This window comes from Uloborus diversus, chromosome 3, assembly GCF_026930045.1.
Source record: "Uloborus diversus isolate 005 chromosome 3, Udiv.v.3.1, whole genome shotgun sequence".
NCBI lineage: Eukaryota > Metazoa > Arthropoda > Arachnida > Araneae > Uloboridae > Uloborus > Uloborus diversus.
The window spans coordinates 214,202,919-214,221,931 of NC_072733.1; the positions used below are offsets into that span (position 1 = coordinate 214,202,919).

Sequence of the window (19,013 nt, forward strand, 5' to 3'; positions counted from 1 at the left end):
GGAACAAAAATTCTGGATTTGGTCTTTTAACAAAATGAATAACAGTCGGTAATTTTTTGAAAAAAATCTAATATGGCATTAATCACAGGCGTGACACTCTCTCAGATTATTGCTCTTAAAGACTACTCATATGCCAGCATTTAAATTCTAACCAATCTTGGAGAACTTGCTCTGCCGTAGCACTAGTTTTATTATGTTTGTTTGTTGTGGTGTCCCACAGTTGTGGAAAAGAGTGGTGTCATTAGCACTAATTTCAAATGAATTAATTCTGTCTTCGGTGAATTAAAATGTGTTTATTTGGAGACATTAATTTACTTCAAATACTTGTGCTTTCATTTTAACAATTAATTCCTTTTCTTGGCATTTATTATTTTTACTTGAATTCTTTTTTAAGCAGTTTTTTTTATTTTCATTTATACAGTGCTTCATTTCATTTTGCTCTACAATTAACATGAACCTTTTGTTGGGTGAATAAAGTAATGTGTATAAAAAATTACATGTGAGGCAGTGAGAAGCAAAGTGATGTAAGTGGACATTTTCAAGTTTTGAGTAAACCACATTTAACATCCCAGGTAGGCTTTCATTGAATTTTTTTCTAAATCATGCTGTATAGCAGCAACTTACTAATGCTGCTAGTACCATCTCTTGCCCCAAGACAGAGGAGAGGTTCACTAAGCATGTGTACTTGTTATCTAAAATTTTTAATTCTGCCTCTTATATCCCTTTGCTTCTCACTGCCTCCTATGTGGATTATTCAGCATTAAAAAAAAAGATGTGTAATATTTATTACACTTTTCTTTTCAGTAATAGCTGAAATATTCTGTTTTACAATTTTCAAAAGTTTCATAAAAATTAATTCATAACTACAAAAGTTATATTGATAAATTTAGGAAAAACATGCAAATATTATGCAGAAACTGCATATCATATAGAATTTATTAACTGTCTTCAAGGTATTATGTTTTTTTTCCTCCTACAACTTCCTTGTTTGTAAATGAAGTAATTTTTAAAATTTTTTTTTTCCAGATACACTATTTGATGTGCTTATCTGCAAATTATGCAAGAATAATGGATAATGAAAAATTCCAAGAGCTTCAAGATTTACAGTATTTACACGATACCGAATTGGGAACGCTGAACAAAAATAGATTTTAAACTTTTAATTATGTGTTACTTTGCAAATTGTTAAATTTTCAGACTTTCAAAGAATATGAAAATGATGATTGATTGGTTGATGTATTTGGGTTAAAGTATTAAAATCTAGTTTGGCATTTCTCATATTATGCTGTGAAATGTAAATAATTATATTTGTTTTATCCTTCTTTTTTAAACCTAGAAGCCTCGGATGCATTTAATTTATCATACATCAACATTATTTAAAAGGGAGTTTATTTAAGCTGGTGAAAAAAATACTAAGGAACTGCATCTATGTACAGATTTGCTCAAGTCTTGACAGAGCTAAAGTTTCACTAACAATAAGCTGAATTTATCTGTTTAACAGAATAAAATTAGCTTTTAAAAGTGTTTTTCTTATTTTCAATTTTTCTTCATTATATTAACTGAAACATAGATCTTGTCATAAAGTACTTTTTTGCATGGACAAAACTCACAAATACTTAAATGTGATTGTATTGTAACTATGTGTAGATCCAAGTATTTATATCTTTTTTTTTTTTTAAAATAGCATGTAGTTTAAAGATCATGTCTTATTTATTGCTCAACTGTTTAATCATTGACATATTTATAGTAAGTGTGTAGCACATATTATGAAAATATGTTGCACAAGTAGTTTGCTGTTGACTTGACATTCCATTAACTTTTGTTTTGCACTCATGCATTTTATTGTCTATGTTTAGCACAAGTGTTAAAAGCAACTATTTGTTTGTGAAATTTATTTAAAGAAGAAATAGTTTTACCTACAATCATTAAAATATTTCATGTTATAAATTATGAAACAGTTTGATGTACTATGTTGATTTTCAAATGAATTACAAATTATTATATAAAAAGTGTGTCTAAATTGAGACGCAAGCATTTTCTGAGATGATTTTTGTTGCTAAAGGGGAAAAAAATCCACTTTTTTATATTATGGTCATCCAATTGCTGCCAGTAAATGTTTTCTTGTACCTATGACCTCCCTTTCTTCTAATGATTTTAAATCAATCAAAGCAATTTCCCTTGTATGCAATATCAAAGAAATTTGCTTTCAAATTATATTGTGTAAAGACGTCTCACAAATTTACTCATTATTCTTGGCTACATCCTCCTAAAATTTGTTATTTCTTTGCCTTTAAAGCAAATGCTTTATAGAAACGGGATATGACGTATTATGAGGTAAACACCCCAATAGTGGTCAGTGCTTCGCAGGAGGTAAAACCTCCTGCACGTTTGATGGCCTTTTGAACCCATTGGGAGACCTGGAATCCTATTTTTTCACACATAAGCCTTGAAGTGGCCATTACTTAAGTACTGGCCACTACGGGTGTTTTACCTTATATTAATTAATTTATTTATTCAGAAACTACACAGCTTCACCCACATAGAGGACTGCGTACTAAACGCGTTGTCTCTCGACACACACAAAGATTTACAACACAAAAGAAGGAAATAACACCCAGGGCAACGGCAGGAATCGAACCCACGACCTCTGCATTAGAAGACAAAACTTCGATAAAAATTATTCACAAAGTTTTTCTCTCTAATTCTACTTGTTTCATAAGAAAACGTGAAATATTCAAGTTTCTTTCAACATGCTAGCAATGCTTTCCCTTGAGTGGGGTGATGCACGATGATGCTCCATTTTGATTTCACTCTTTTGGTTTAGACATGTGGAGCTCCTTAAGAGATCCCATCATACAGCAACACTCCATGGCCACATCATTTCATTTTTCATATAATATATTTCTTTCAGTAGTTGCATATTACCTATTTCATTAATTTAAAATTTTAACCAAAAAAATCAGCACAAAAATTTAGCTTTTGCTTATTTGCATAATGCATTAAGTATTTTTATTAAACTATTTCCATTTTTGTATTTCTGTAAGTTATTTCATTCAAGCCTCAGTTTGTGTTTTTGTCAACAATGCAGGAAGTTTTTCTTAGAGGCACCCCATCACAATTTCTTGTCCTCAAAGCTTATCAGGAGTACAAGCAAAGTTCATTGAAATATCTTAATGACATTTGAAAATAAATTTTTAACTCTTCAAATAGTAATATTTACAATAATGAAAACCTCTCAGTGTTCTTTTATCATTGAAAAGCTGAGTCTTCATTTTCTTGATTTATATATTTTTTAAAATACATAGTAGTACAAATAAAATGTTAAGCTTTGCACAGCAAATTGAAGCATAACCTTAAAGTTGCAAATCACAATAAATAGTGGGATTTTATGCACTGTAGAGGTTGTTTGTTGCTTTGTAACATTGAGACACATGTTTTCAATTCTAATTGTTATTGGTTTTTGCTGCCCCCTTGTCTAGTTGTCAGAGGAGTCTGACTGCAATGAAGAGGTCCCGGATTCGAATCCTGGCTCTCGTGCATGGATGTACTTTCTCTCTTCTGTCCTTGTCCTTTCTTTGTGTGAATGTGTTATTGTGTTGTGAATGGTTGCCTACTCTATAAATGGGTCCTTATGGTGTGTGTATACATCAAATTATAGTACAACTGGAAAAGTGAAGCAGCGCATCCCTAATTGGCAGCTTAGCTACAAAAGACAAAAAAAAATTTTTTTTGCTTATACAAGGTGTCTAGACTACAGCTATTAGTAAATTTAGAAAAAACGTTATTAAGTTTGTAATGTATAATTAATTTTTGTTGAAAGATGTCGCCTCAAAACATGGGAGTGACTTTTAAAACTTATTGCTCCTTCTTTTCGCTTGTGTGTCACTTTCCTTGAAAAGTTACCTGCGGGATTAAAAGCTGGCAGCTGTGAGATTTTACTGTGTTACGACACTAAAAGAGGAGCCTACCACCCTGGCTTCTAAAATCGTTAGGACTAATTTTATAAAGCTGTAGTTTTGCATTTTGTGTGTGTGTGGAAGGAGTTGTTTCCCTTGTTTTCATTCATTTACTTGGATTTGTTACTGTTAGCTTGTTCAGTACAATGAGTTTTTGATCAAAGTTGCATTTGATGCCACTTTTATTTTGTTTAATTATCAAATCCAATCTTGTAAAAATTTATTTAAAATATGACTCTCTCTTGACTAGTGAAAACTCTTGTTAAGTTTTGTGCCATAAAAACTGCATAAAGGAAAATCCTGATGACTGTATAGCGTATTAAAACGTGGAACCTAACTTGCAGTTCAATTTTTGCTTTTCAATAATAGTTTAAATCATATTTCAAAAATTCACTTCATCTTAATGTCATTATTTCTTTGTATAAAGTTTGTTAACTGCTTATGCAGTTTAAAAAAGCTGCAATATCCTTGTGATTTTCAATGTAAAATTTTTTTTAACTTATTGTAATTGGGATTTTTTTTTTCTTTTAAAACCTTATCTTGTACAAGAGCACCACAAGATGTTAATTAATTGAACGGCTACGGGGAAAGAGCGATCAAAGTCCATTTTTCTGAATATCTCTGGTTAATCTATGGGAACACTTAGATTATTACAGACAGTATTCAAGAGAAATATTATTCAGGCAAGAATCATCATAGTGAGTGAGTTTTAACAAGCAAGAATGAAGCTAACTTGGAAACGATTTGAGATTTCAAGCTTACAAACGTAATGAGGGAAATTTGAGCATGGTGGACTATGCTCATTCTTCCCCGTGGCCCTTCAATTATCTATCTTTTAAGATTCTTTGCTGTCCCTCTAAACATTTTGAAAGTCACACATTTCTAGTGCATAGGTTTTCTTTCCAACAATCTATAATCAGAAGGACTCTGTTTATACGAATGAGAAAAAAGTTTATCAAAATAGAAAGATTTCTGACAAGAAATTTTTGACCTGAAAATTTAATACAAAGATAATCAAATGCATGCTGACTGTTTTCTCGCATTTATGCATTCTTCCTTTTCATTGCTTCTGTCATACTTTCATGTGGCTAGTAGAATAATGATATTTAACTGCATCATCTAGCATCGAAAAAAAAAAAAGGCTATAACAGCATGTTTTGTATTTTCTATGTATTACAGATTGTTAGTGTAAAACCATTGAATCATTCCAAGTATTGTGATCCTAATTTTCTGCTTTAACCATATCAGTAGGAGGTCCAGTCATTAAAAATAAATTCTTTAAATAACAATCATATTTATAATGTTCAGCAATGAAATAATATCTTTTATAATTTTTCAAGAAACTTTTTAATATTTGATTGTTTAGTTAGTTTTACCGAACATAATTCATGAACAAATCATTAGTAAATTTCCTCTTCTACATTCTATACTTCGTTAAATCATCACTGGAAAATGGGATTTTTTTTCTTGCTATTTTTGTATATGTGCAATTACTTTTTATAGCATATAGTCCAATCTATTTTTATACTGCAATTTTGCATATCTACTTTTATGTATAATAAAGACATTTGAAATTAGAAAAGTGTCGGGTTTTTTTAATTAAAAATAATCAAGCACCATTTTTTTAAAAAAAATTATGTGCTAGTATTGTACTTTATTTGCTTGAACATATCTTTTTTGACAGCAAATAATTTAATTTTTACTTGTGACTGTTATGAGCTTGTCAAATTTAGTTCAACTTAAAGCTCTAAGAGACATTTCCAATTACAACTTCAGAAAACTTCTTCAGAACTTCAAAATATGTTAAATTATCAACATTAACTATGATCTGAACAACAACAAATTCTAATCAATATTACTCATTTAATGCTCGGTGGCAATTCAATACTTCGATATTTTTGTTTCCTTCTTCAGTTTGCTTTGCAGATTTTGTTAAGGTAAACCTGTTTTCTCAAACAAAAATGTCTGAATGCTGGCAATAGATCAAATTAAAATAAGGTATGCAATAAATGACAAATCATTTGAAAACTAGTTTTATGAATAATACAACTCCATTTAGAGCAAATGTGGTGCAAGCGACTGTCCATAAATTAATTGATTATTTCAGAAAGGGCATGTGTCGCATTTTTTTTTAAAATTCAGTTAGCTGTGATTTTACCATATTTGCATGTAGAGCATTTAACTAGCATAGAAGGGAAGTGAATCGTTGTACAACAAGGGAATTTCTTTAAGGGCCAAATTTTCGTTTCATGCTGAAAGGACAAAAGTCCCGGACTTATGTCATTTCTGTTTAATGTGCAAAACAGATGGTATAGGGTTGTTCAAGCAAAAGTGGTCCAATCACAGGGTAGTTGCTATTCGAAGTATCAATATTGAAACTTCAAACAACGGCAACCCTATGACTGGACCACTTTTGCTTGGGCAACCCCATTGGCTTTGTAATGTTTTTACCTACCTTATGTGGAAACTCGATGAGAGTGAATTACAGTAGACCCTCGTTTTACGCAGGGGTTACGTTCCACCGAAATGAAGGGTAAATCGAAACCGCGTAAATTGAGACCTAATAGTAGTGTAAAAATAGGGTTTAGGTTAAATAGATAAAAAAATACTTCATTCTAGTGATGACTAATTGCATAGTATAACAAGTTTAATGTATACTTATATCGATTTTTATGCACAACATGTATGAAGAAAACAAACTAATTTCATGTTCTGTTTAAAAGAAATTCTGGCTATGATAGTCTTTTAAGAATTTTTCTCTGTAATTCTTTTCAGAGCATTAACGCATCCATGATCACTTGCATCATTTCCATTATAGAATCTTCCTTCACTCACAAATCGGAAAGATCATTTCTATTGTCTAGGAATATCTTAAAATGTTCAATACGAACGGTTTTGGCTGTGTGTCACCGATGTTGGTATTCTAGTTGGTTTTGCCCTTCTTTGTCACTCCTAAAAGCTCTTGTTCCAGTGAGTTCTGAACTGTGTGAGTTAGATAACTTTACTTCTGGAAAGGAGATCTGGAACCAATAGCATAAAATGTCTCCAGGGGCCCAAGTTCGGTTATTAGCACGCCAAAATGCAGTTTATTACATGTAATCTGCAATCTTTTGGGGTTTGGATTTTGAAAGAGAAGAAAATGTTATCTGTTTGCATTTCCGCATCCACTTAAAATAAAGTGTCAAATTTTAAACCGCGTGTTAACTCTAAACATATTTAACTTGTTGCAGGTACGGGACATTTGATTCAATGTCCTAGATTCTTACTTCATTATTTTACTGAATTTAAACTCGAGAGACAACGCTAAACTTTAACAAAACTATTTATTAAAAACAAATTAAAAGCATGGTTAGTTTACACACGCGTGAAGAAAATGAAAAAACAAGTACTGACTACCACAACACTATTTCCTATTTAGAGTCACAACTGACTTCAACTGTATTTATGTCGAGGACTGCATACTAAGTGCCTTGCCTCCATTATTTTATATACCGATAGATGGCAGCACCATCACCGGATCGAACAGTTAATGAGAATTTAGAACTAGTCCAAGAGCTAATAGCTACCTGGTGCTAGCACCCCCAGAGGTATCGTTTCACTAGGAGGACATTGAGACCACGAGCATATTTAACGTCGCCCAGTCCCCTTTAATGACGACGGTGGGTCTTCGACCAGCGAGGATCGAACCCGAGACCCTCCGGCCCCGAGTCCAATGCCTTACCGATCAGGCTACCACGGCCCTACCACAACACTGGCAGTTTTATACATTAGACAACACTGTTGCCACACCAAAAGTAAAGCCATTAGAAAAATAGAACAAGGTTAATTTGCATAAACATTATATAAACAACGTTAGTAATTAAATATGAACACAAAACATTGAGAATATTCAATTATTCAAATTCTTTATTTTCAGTTCCAACACCGCGTATAATTGAAATCGCGTAAAACGAGGGTCTACTGTACTCATTTTTTGGGCATCTTTTAGCCTCTAGCAACCCTGATTAGCTCACACGTTGGCAATCTTACTTTAACGTTTTATTTACAGCTTTTACTCTTCATTTATGACAACAATGCCCGGAAACTAAATAATTTACTAAAAACGTAGTAAATTATCTACGTTTTTGAAAACCTTTTATCCCCTGACAATCCTGATTAGGGACCCGAAAAAGGGACTTCGCCTCTGAGAAGAAGAGCTATGGCCTTGAGCAAGTCTATTTCTTTCAATAGAGAGCTATCAGTAGGCAGAGGAGTTGTTGGGGGGGGGGGGGGGCGAATACATTACTTCCTTTTTTGTAAAAGGAAGTAAAAAAAGGTAACATGACACTTGAATTTTAAAAATTAATATTCTGCCACTTGTTATATACCATGCTCTTCAGAAATAAATGAATTTCTTGAATCTTAACCTGTTTTTACTTCCTTTTACAAAAAAGGAAGTATTGTATTCGCAAAAAAATTTTCACCCAAAAATCGGCCTCAATTTCCATTTTGCTCGCCCCCAAATGAATGTTAAGTTTCTTTTTCAACCCGACCACACGAGGATATGTGCCTAGGAACGTACAGACACCCGAAATATCCATTTTGACGATTCCCGAGTTAATTACAACGAGTTTTCTCGTGACGTCTGTATGTACGTATGGATGTGCGTATGTGTGTATGTATGTCGCATAACTCAAGAACGGAATGTCCCAGAAAGTTGAAATTTGGTACATAAACTCCAAGTGGGGTCTAATTGTGCACTTTCCTTTTTGGTTGCATTCGTATACTTCAAAGGGGGTCTTTTGCCCCTTTTTGGGGGGAAATCATTTTTAATTTCGATGTAAACTCACGTGGTGTTATAATTTGGCGGACACTTGGCGATATATCGCCAGTCTTTTGGTCTCCAAGTTTTGTCGCCAACTTGGCGACAAATTCGGCGATTTTTTTTTTTTAAATAATCTGGTTTCAATTTGGCCACTGTTGGTGATATTTAGAGAGTAAACTATTGAATCATATTAAAACTGCCAGTAATGAGAAAATGACATTAAATTGGAGTAAAAAGAAGTCATGTGATGCACACATCAGCTCGTTTCCAAATAGTTTGATGACTTTCAGAAAATCAAGTGCAAAATCAAGTCCTCTTTATAGTTTTACAGAGCAAAAAAATCTGTTTTGTTACATACTGTAATTTAAATTAACTTATCATCATCAAATAATATTTAGGTTAACTTTTATGTTTTGATTGTCTAGTTAAACTTCTTGGTAAGTAATTTCAAATTTCTTTTATTTCAACCATGAAATAGGTCCATTACTGAGATGACAATTTGATGTCCTTCCGTTACCAAAATACTACATCTCAATTAGTTCACCAAAAACCTATGGTGTATAGAAACTAATGTTTTTTTTATGCAAAGCAGAATTTTATCCCTTGTCAAGGGGACATAGTTAAAATTTTAATATATATTTAACTTATATGGTTTTTAATTGGTAACGGAAGGACATTTATCCATAAGCTGATACAAGGTAATATTTAAGAATGCTAGTAGAAAAAAAACTATTGTTTAAAGTTAGTAGTCACATTTAAAACATATGTAAGTAACATTTGAACAAAAATTATAAGTGCTTTTATTTAAAAATTAAACTTTTATTTGAATTTTTAAAAAAAGTTTGTGATTTTATTTCTTCTATTGTATCTAATGAAAATCATGAAAACTACTCTTAAAAATTCCTAAGCATGAGAAAATCATTTTGGTACGACATGTTTGTGATATGACAAGCCATTCAAGCAGAAACATTTGCTTACAAACTTGAAATTTATATTGGAACAATATAATATTGAAACTGCTTTCAGATTAGCCGCCACAAGTCACAGGAAAGGACTGTTGAGAGCACTGGTTTAACTGTTAAACGTACTACAAAGAGATCAATAAATTCAGAAATCAACTTTCACAAAGATAGAATCATATCCATTCTCATCCTGACACACAAAATAAGCACTATTTGAACCCTATAACAAGTTATGTTATTGAATGTAGTAAGTACTTCAACAAATCTATTCTAACAAATCGGAGGAGATTTCACTTTAAAGTCAACAGAATGAGGACAGTTATAAATAATGTTAAAATTAAAGATACAGCTGAATCAAAAACACAAAATCATAAAGAATATGCCAAATGATTCATTAATATTTGAACAAGCTTTGTTAGTTGGGAAAGAAATTAACAAAAAACAATATTGGGACAGATACTTCATATAGAAGATAAAGGAATAGAAATAGCTTGTTTGAGAATGCATAATAATGTGGGAATGATCTTTGTATTTCCTGAGAAAGAAGATAAATGTTCTATGGATTCTGATAAAATTAGTAAGTATTTAAAGAATTCGAAATTGTAACAGATGGCTCAGGCATTAGATATTATTTCAGACTGCTGTATTAGCTGCATAAATGTTTTTTAATTGAAATTTACCAAGTTTAATTGCTTTGGAATTTTTGTCCTTCCGTTACCCTTAACAAATACGTAATTTATATGCTTAAAATGATTATTTTTTAAAACTAGAGGTGGAATTGCAATGATTGAACCCTCTCGTCTGTGTTCTAATTTTTATACAATTTTCCCTTTTATAGTTTTTAGCTGAGCTTTTGGGGAAAACATGATAGCGCAAAAATTCATGTCACTAAAATGTCCTTCTGTAACCGTTTTTTAACTTTGATTTAAAAAAAAAATTACCATCGAAAAATTCTTGGATTTGGCTTTTTTTTAGCAACTTACTATAATGTGTATAAAAGTCTATGCATTAGTTTTTGAAAAAATATGTATTTTGATATGCTGACAGACAGAAATTCATCGATTGTTTTTGTAAAAAACCGTCCTTCCGTTACCGCTGGAATTCACTTTAACATAATAAAAACTTCTTTGTATTATGTAGTCATACAAGTTTTTTTTCTAGTCTATTCAGTGATTAGAACAGGCTAGGAGACTTTAGAATTTGACAGTGAGCAGTTATATATTCAAGAAAAAAATATTTTCTTAGTGGGACAATTACTGTACAACTGAAACTGACGTAGTATAGGTTACAAACCCTTCAACGTATTTGTTACCCGTGTTCATATGTGCCCCCAGGATTGTTCACATGAGCCCCCTATAGGGGCACAAGTGAACAACTGAAGACGTTTTTTAAAAATACCCCATAAAATAAAAAATATATATATTTTAAAAATCCCCAAAAAATCCATGATACAAAGAAAAGTTTATTCAATCATGGGGACACTTCTGCGTCGAGAAACTGATAATGTTTTTTTGAAAAATAAAGAAATCAAAAGAATTGTTCACATATGTCCCCTTTTCCCCTACATGTTCAATTTTTTCTAACAAAAAATGAACGAAACTTAAAAGTTTTTATTAAAAGCAAGTGAATAGGTTGTGCAGACAAATGTAGAAACTACTTCATTTTTTAAGGGAAGGTGAAAAAATATTTACCTTTTTATTGAGGTAGGTGAAGGGAGAAATAATTTTCTTGATACTCTACTGGACTTAGCGAAGTCAATGAGGCTTACGGAATAGCACCTTTCCCAGATATTTTACAATTTTTCTGAAGCTGACAAAAGCGCTCAATTTTTCAAAATGACAAAATGCAAAGAAAGCGTTTATTTTACTTCTCATATTTTGTTACAAGATATTTATTTTAGAGCATCGCATTTTCGAACTCATATATATGTCGATAGAAGTTATTTCCCCGCTTTAAAGTTTTTTTCCGTTGCTTAAAAACCCGCTGCTTAATATAGTGATGCACATTTACTAAAATTTGCATTCCACTATATTGCAATTCGTTAAAAGCTGATTATTAGTTGGAGGGACCAAAACAAAATAATAATAAAATAATAATAATAATAATAATAATAAAACTTAATTTGAATTCTGAAATTTTGAATTCATATTATGTGTTTCGCAATCACGAGATGGGACAGGAACCTGTCCAATAGAGTTATTGTTTCTAGAAACCTCTCCTGTCCCGCCAAACCTGCCCTTCCTCCTGGGCGTTCACGTGTGTATAGTTGTGTGTGTGCGTAGACCTGTGTATATGCTCGTAGGCGTGTGTGTATGTGTGTGAAGGCGTGTGTGAGTGTGCGAGCGTGCGTGTGTGTAGGACAAGGACGCCACCGACCAGGAGAAGCGGGACCTGGGGGACAGTGCTCGGGACCAGAACAGCCGCGCCTGCAGAGGACGGCGCCGGCGGACGGTGTTGCTGCAGAGGCTTCTGGTTCAAGTTGAAAAAGGAACGGAACATCAAAGACGGCCGAGTGAGAACAATAAGCAATAGTAATTGCTCAAAAAAAAAAAAAAAAATGAATTTTGAAATTTTGAATTCAAATTATGTTTTTTGCAATCACGAACTGAGACAGGACCCTACTCATTGAAGTTATTATTTCTAGAAACAGCTCCTGTCGTCCCCCTCCCCCAAGCCTGCCTCTCCTCTTGGGCGGTTACGTGTGCATAGTTGTGTGTGTAAGTGTGTAGGCTTGTGTGTGTGCGTAGACCTGTGTGTATGCACGTAGGCGTGTGTGTATGTGTGTGTGAGCGTGCGTGTGTGTAGGACATGGACGCCTCCAACCAGGAGAAGCGGATAGCTCAGGACCGGAACAGCCGCGCCGTCTGCAGAGGACGGTGGGCGGTGGTGCTGCAGAGGCTTCTCGTCCAAGCTGAAAAAGGCACGGAACATCAACAACGGTCAAATGAGAACAATAAGCAATCGTGATTGCTCAAAAAAAAACTTTTATTCCTTTTGATTTTACCTTCCACCTTTCAACCTACACATTTGAGAAAATGTCACGTGAGGTACATTAGGCTCTTCACCTCCCTATTGATAACAATTCAAATAAGCTCTATTCTGTTAAAAATTTCGTAACAAACAAGCTTAGCAAAAATAAAAATTAAAAAAAAAAGAAAGAAAGAAATTGACTGCAGTCGTTTGATAAAGCATTGCTTAAAAAGAAGTAAGGGCTGGATTCATTAAAACTGAGCATTTTCTTATTCTTTATTCAAACAGAAAATTACGACATTTTTCACGAGCTATAATTTCTTAAAATTATTTTTTTCGAAACAGTTTGCGATCTCCCCGCCTTTTTTTTCTTATGTCAATAAAACTCTTTCACAGTAACGGAATGAAATCCTATGCTTTATTTACAAGAAGAAGTTTACATCATATAAAAAATATTCAATAGCACGAACAGAGAATTTCTAATTCAACGACGGCTGTCTTAACAATTTGAAATTGTATTTGATATTGTATTCAATGACAAAAGATGGACTCACCTAAAAGTCAGAGCGACTTTCAGGTGACAGTATAAAACTTTTAGGATTTAAAACAAATGACCATTGTCAATCTTTCAATTGTTTTAAAGAAATCATCTTTCGTATTTAGTCGAGTTCTGAAGATATTTTAATTCACAATATTTTCAACTTAATTATTTTTTGTTTAACTACTTGTTTTAAGTTTTTTTGTTGACATCCAACGGACCTGAATTGAGAAAATGGTGCAATAGTAATTTTTAAAGATACATAGCGTAAAGTTTTTGATGTTTCACTATTTGTCAAGAACGCTTCAAAAAAGAGCATAAATAATTCATAAGTTGACTGCGACATTAATTGTAATGCTTTTACAGAGTTTAATTTGATAAAAGCATCGGAAAAAGTCCAGACAGCGAAGGGCAAATTGGGAAACAATTCCTTTAAACAATAAATATATAAATAAGTATGGAAAAGTTTGCATTGAATCCTGCCAGTCAAAATAGCATCGAAACAAATAAATATAGGACTATTTTGGCCTTCAGACTACTTTATAGATTTTTGAAGCAAAGAAGTATGGCAAATTTATGCATATGTCAGTTGCCATCCGGAAAAGAAAAAGCTCTTTCGTTTCAAAATAACTATTTTTCGAAGTCGGAAAAGAAAGAAAAATGCATCCAATACCAGATTCCCAAATTATCCCTAAAATAGCATTTAACTTATGCCTTTAGGATTGAACAAAAAAATCTTATTTTCTAGGAACTGAAATGCATGCGCAATTCAATCCTTTTCTCGAAGATTTTGGTGAAATATATCTCCTCTAATGGTTCCTTGAACGATTTTTATAGAATTATTTTTTGAAAAAGGGTTTGTCAGAATCTTTCGAAAAGACGGAAGAAAAAATTGAATAAAATCGCAAAATCATCAGAATTGATTGGTAACTATAAATAGACATTTTAAGCACTAAAGGCCAGAACAATTGAAAAAGTTCAGGTTAGGTAAAAGGGAAAAGTGATACGGGATGTCACAAGAGAGGGAAAATTACTTATCATCCAGACATGGGGAGAAAACGAAAATGGAACTCAAAAGTGGTTGGCTCTGAGTAATTTTCTTTATTTGATTTAAAACCTAAATGTTATTGTTTTTTAAGATCACAAAAAATCAGGGCAAAGTTTTATTTTCATATTTATTATATATTCTAAAAAGTAATTTCAATTTTTATATTCAATAAAATGATAGAAAAATCGATCATGAGTTTTTCTTTGCATTAGACATTTGCATAAAACCACTCGATTTGGGTTATGAAATGGGTAGGAAAAATGGTGCTGCAAAAATTCTGAAAACAACCTACTGAAATGGATTTTAATGAACACAAATGATTAAATAACAGTTAAAACTGGTTTTTGTTTTTGAAAATACGCACGGTAATATTTTACTACAAATATTTAGTATGGCAAAAGAATTTGTGAATGAAAAAGAACAAATAACTGCTTTAAATACATTAAAAACATCTCAAAAGAAAAATTTAAGCTACCCAAGAGACATTAAAATGAGCTCATTGCCCTATAAAATATGATCCTTAAAAGTTAGACCTCGAGAGAAACTCGAAGGGTAAAAAAAATCAAACAAGTTAATGAGAAGGTCAATGAAATGAAGAGTATATACAAGCAAAAGCTTTAAAAAAATAATAATAAGTCACAAGAGATGAAGAGCAAGAAGCCTGTGAATTAGAACATTTTACTTTGTTCCGACAAGAGTTTGTTCTAACTAATCCTTTTCCCGAGAGAAACATTGACAGCAGGGTGCTTCTATATGGCTAAACTACAGCCAACAGCATGCAGTCGCGGACTTTTTGAACATAGTTTCAAGAAATTTTTCATCATTTGTCAACAAGATAAATTTTGTGCATTTCAGCAAATTTTTTACAAATTATTCTCAGCTTTTAGTTTGTGTCTCAAGAAACCTTTTCGTGAGAAATGATTAATGTACGTACGTTTGTGCAATAAAGAAATAATAAATAATTGTGTAATGTTATGAAGCAGCCGTACATTTTGTCATTCCAAACATTGTTTTACGGATAAGTGTATGTTTTGTATGCAGCGACGATCTTGACGCATTTCCGAAAGTATTTCCTAAGATGGTAGAAAATAAAGGCAGCTTTTTAGATATTTTTACAATTTTCTGACCAGGCGTTAAGAGAAAAATGGAACTATTTCACAAATATGTGACACATATCAAGACCGGGGCACGTTTGCGCAGTGCCTTTTTTTTCAAAACGAATTAGAACTGGATGGCCAACAGTCATAACAGATTCATGCTGCTCACTAACAAATATTCTCACAAGTTTTTGAGCATCAGTCGAGCTTCGGTCTAGCATGCGAAAAGGATAATCTGTTTTTTACCAAGTTGAGTAAATTTTGGGTTGTACGTTTTGAAGCTTATTGTGAATAAATAATACTAAGTTAAGAATAAACAAATATATAAAAATTAGCAGAATTTTACCCTTTTTGAGAATTATATTTCTATAAACTGTAATGTTGTTAAATGTTTTTGCACGTTAAAAATAAATCAAAACTTGGCGACGGGACAAGTTTACGCGTTGATGTCGGAGCACTTTCACGCACGTTCTTACTGTATCTTACTTAAACGTGCCCCTGACACTTTTTTCGCCCCAAACTGTATCAAACTCTTTCCGGCTATTTAGTTTAGAAAATTACCATCTAATTTTTTATTAAGTTACACATTCGTATCTTATAGCATACACTCCTGTAGTGCTGTCTTCATGCCTCTTCAGCTTCAACTTTATGCACTGTTCAGTCTGTAATAAATTTGCTTTATTTTAACGATGGTAAGACATTATGTTCAAAACACTAACAAAACCACTTTTGGTGCCAAAATAAATATGCGTAAACGTGCCCGGTGTCCGAGGCAAGTTTATGCAACCGACTTGGACTCAAAAATAATGTTTTTTAACGGTTAAAAGCACAAACTGTGAAATAACTGAATACAGTCGAGTCCCGACTTACGCGAGGAATGCGTTCCAAGACACCTCGCGTAAGTCGGAATTTCGTGTTGTGCAACAAGGTATGTTTAGTAATGTTTTATAAGCATACCCAATTGTTTCAAACGTTTGTGAACACCCTTCGTATTGTTTCAAACCGTTTATTAACTATATATTGCAGTATCTTTTACAAAGAACCGACTTTTTCTGTATTTTAGAAAAAGCGTTATTATTTGACATAAAATTCTGTAATTTAGCACAAAATCAATGATTAATGGGGGAGAGAAACGTAAAATAAAGCAGTATGGTACTTACAGTATGTACACTGCAGCATTATTATAGCACTTAACAGTATAGATATAGTAAATATATTTATAATTTAAAAAATGAGGAAGGTTTTTGCAGCGTGATCAGAATGTTATCAGAATGTATTTTATCAACGTTCATATGTAAAATGAAAAAAAAAAGTTAAGAATCGGAGCGGTTATTTGTATAAACTAAAGTAAAGCGTTGTTCAGACTAATACACAGTGAGCGAGCTTCCACTTTCAGTGATGCTAAAGGGATGAAAGTTCATTTACAAAACCAATATTTAGTGTCAACGAAGCCCATTCTAACTCTCCGCTGCTCTTTTCCGAAAAATTTCATGTTGCAGGAGAGTAATTTCTGTCCGCACTAAAAAAAATCATTACTCATGAAAAACTCGCGTTATAGGCATTTCACGTAAGTCGGATCGCGTTGTAGCGGGATCCGACTGTATACCAATTTTGACTCCATTAACTGTTTCATAACACCGGAATCTCAAAATTTTTGTAAGTTAAAACATAACAATTAGAAAATTCATTGAAAAAACTCCGCATTAACGTGCCCCGGTCTACCTTATACATTTGCTTGCAAAAATAAAATTTAAGCCATGTTTAAAATATAGTTTCTGAATTGAAACTTGTGTGCTACATTTGGTGCATGTTGTTCTAAAGTGACTGAGTTATTTAAATCACTTTAAAGATGTAAAAAAAAGAAAGAAAAGAAAACTCGGCAAATTATTTTGAGTTCTGGAAGAATGTTACTGTTTAGTTAAAAATAAGTATTTTGATCACAGGAAAATAAAGAGGAAACATTGCAATAAACATTTTAAAAAATATACATTTATAATCGGATTCCATGTAGAAAGAGCAGATTAGGTTTTTGATTTAATCTTTTTCCGTAAGTCTCCATGCACATATTGCTAGCTTCATTAGTTGTGCAATTGCATGTGCCCATAATTTAATTTATTTCATTTTATTACTTATTTATTTGTTTGGGGATACTTTATAAACTGTCGAGCCTACTTTGGGGTTATGCGTATAATTAAAAACTATAAATCTGATAAATTAACACAACAATTATTTAAAAATATTTTAATTTGTGCGCTCTTTTGGGACAAATGATGTTCAGAAATTCTTCAGTTTCTGACATTTCTTATGACGATGAATTGCATGTGCCCATTATTTAATTTATTTCATTTTATTACATATTTATCTATTTGGGGGTACTTTATAAACTGTCGAGTCTACTTTGGGGTTATGCGTATAATTAAAAACTATAAATCTGATAAATTAATACAACAATTATTTAAAAATATTTTAATTTGTGCGCTCTTTTGGGACAAATGATGTTCAGAAATTCTTCAGTTTCTGACATTTCTTATGACGATGAAGAATAGCTTTGTGTACGATGGATTAACTGCTGGCACGGAAATTAATGTTGAAACAGTCAGAAGCATGACGGAAAACTTTGACGGAAGAAGCAGTAAAATGTGGAATTCTAACTGAGATTACTTTGAAGAATTCACAAAGGCGGCAAAAATATTCCAACAGCTGATATTTTGACAGACGACATCAATGCTGTCAATAAACCGAAGTCTGAGTGAGACAGATGGCGAAACAGAATTACATATTAGATCACATGTTTCAAAGAATGGAACTTCAAAATTTTACCATGAAGAAGGAAAACGCCTTTTTTTTTTGAAGAAATTCAAAAGTTTTAACATGGCTTTTCAGATATGGATGCTTCACTTGCCGAATCGATTAACTCCATAAAACAAAAAGTCGAGAAAAGTGATGAAGAAGATAGTGTTATCCATAGGAGTGAATGGGCCCTCGTGTTACATCTTCTGCCATCATAATACCAGAAATGTACTGAACCAAAACTTTAACATAAATTCACATGCTAAGCATTGATTTAGCACTATTAAAGCAGAAATGAGCATTTTTTTTTTTTTTTTTTTTTTAAGTGGAGTTACTCAATCTTCATAAAGATCGATTAACTAATAAATTTTCGATTGCAGAAATGAGGATTGTTTTGAGGAGGCGATAAAGCAGAAATGAGAATTTTTTTTTAAAGTGGAGTCAATCGATCTTCATAAAGATCTATTAACTAATAAATTTTTTCGATCGATTAACTAATAAATTTTGAAGTAATCGATCTTCATCGATAAATTCAAAATTTCACCATGAAGAAGGAAAACGCCTTTTTTTTGAAGAAATTCAAAAGTTTTAACAAGGTTTTTTAGATATGGATGCTTTACTAGCCGAATCGATTAACTCCATAACACAAAAAGTCGAGAAAAGTGATGAAGAAGATAGTGTTATCCATAGGTGTGAATAGGCCCTCGTGTTACATTTTCTGCCATCACCATGGTCAGAAATGTACTGAACCAAAACTTCAATATTCACATGCCAAGCAACAATAAAGCACTCTTAAAGCAGATATGAGGATTTTTTTTTAAAGTGGAGTTAACCGATTTGGCAATTGA

The 19,013-nt window shown here is 32.5% G+C and overlaps 1 protein-coding gene across 1 annotated transcript in view; it reads left to right on the forward strand.

Moving 5' to 3' along the window:
- Window positions 1-5,513, forward strand: part of LOC129218579 (neuronal membrane glycoprotein M6-a-like) — a 36,650-nt gene extending 31,137 nt beyond the window's left edge. The window contains exon 7 of the mRNA XM_054852891.1: window positions 1,027-5,513. Within this exon, the coding sequence (XP_054708866.1) occupies window positions 1,027-1,155 (129 nt within the window). The 3' untranslated portion in view covers window positions 1,156-5,513. The remainder of the gene's footprint in view (window positions 1-1,026) is intronic.
- The last annotated feature ends 13,500 nt before the right edge of the window (window positions 5,514-19,013 follow it).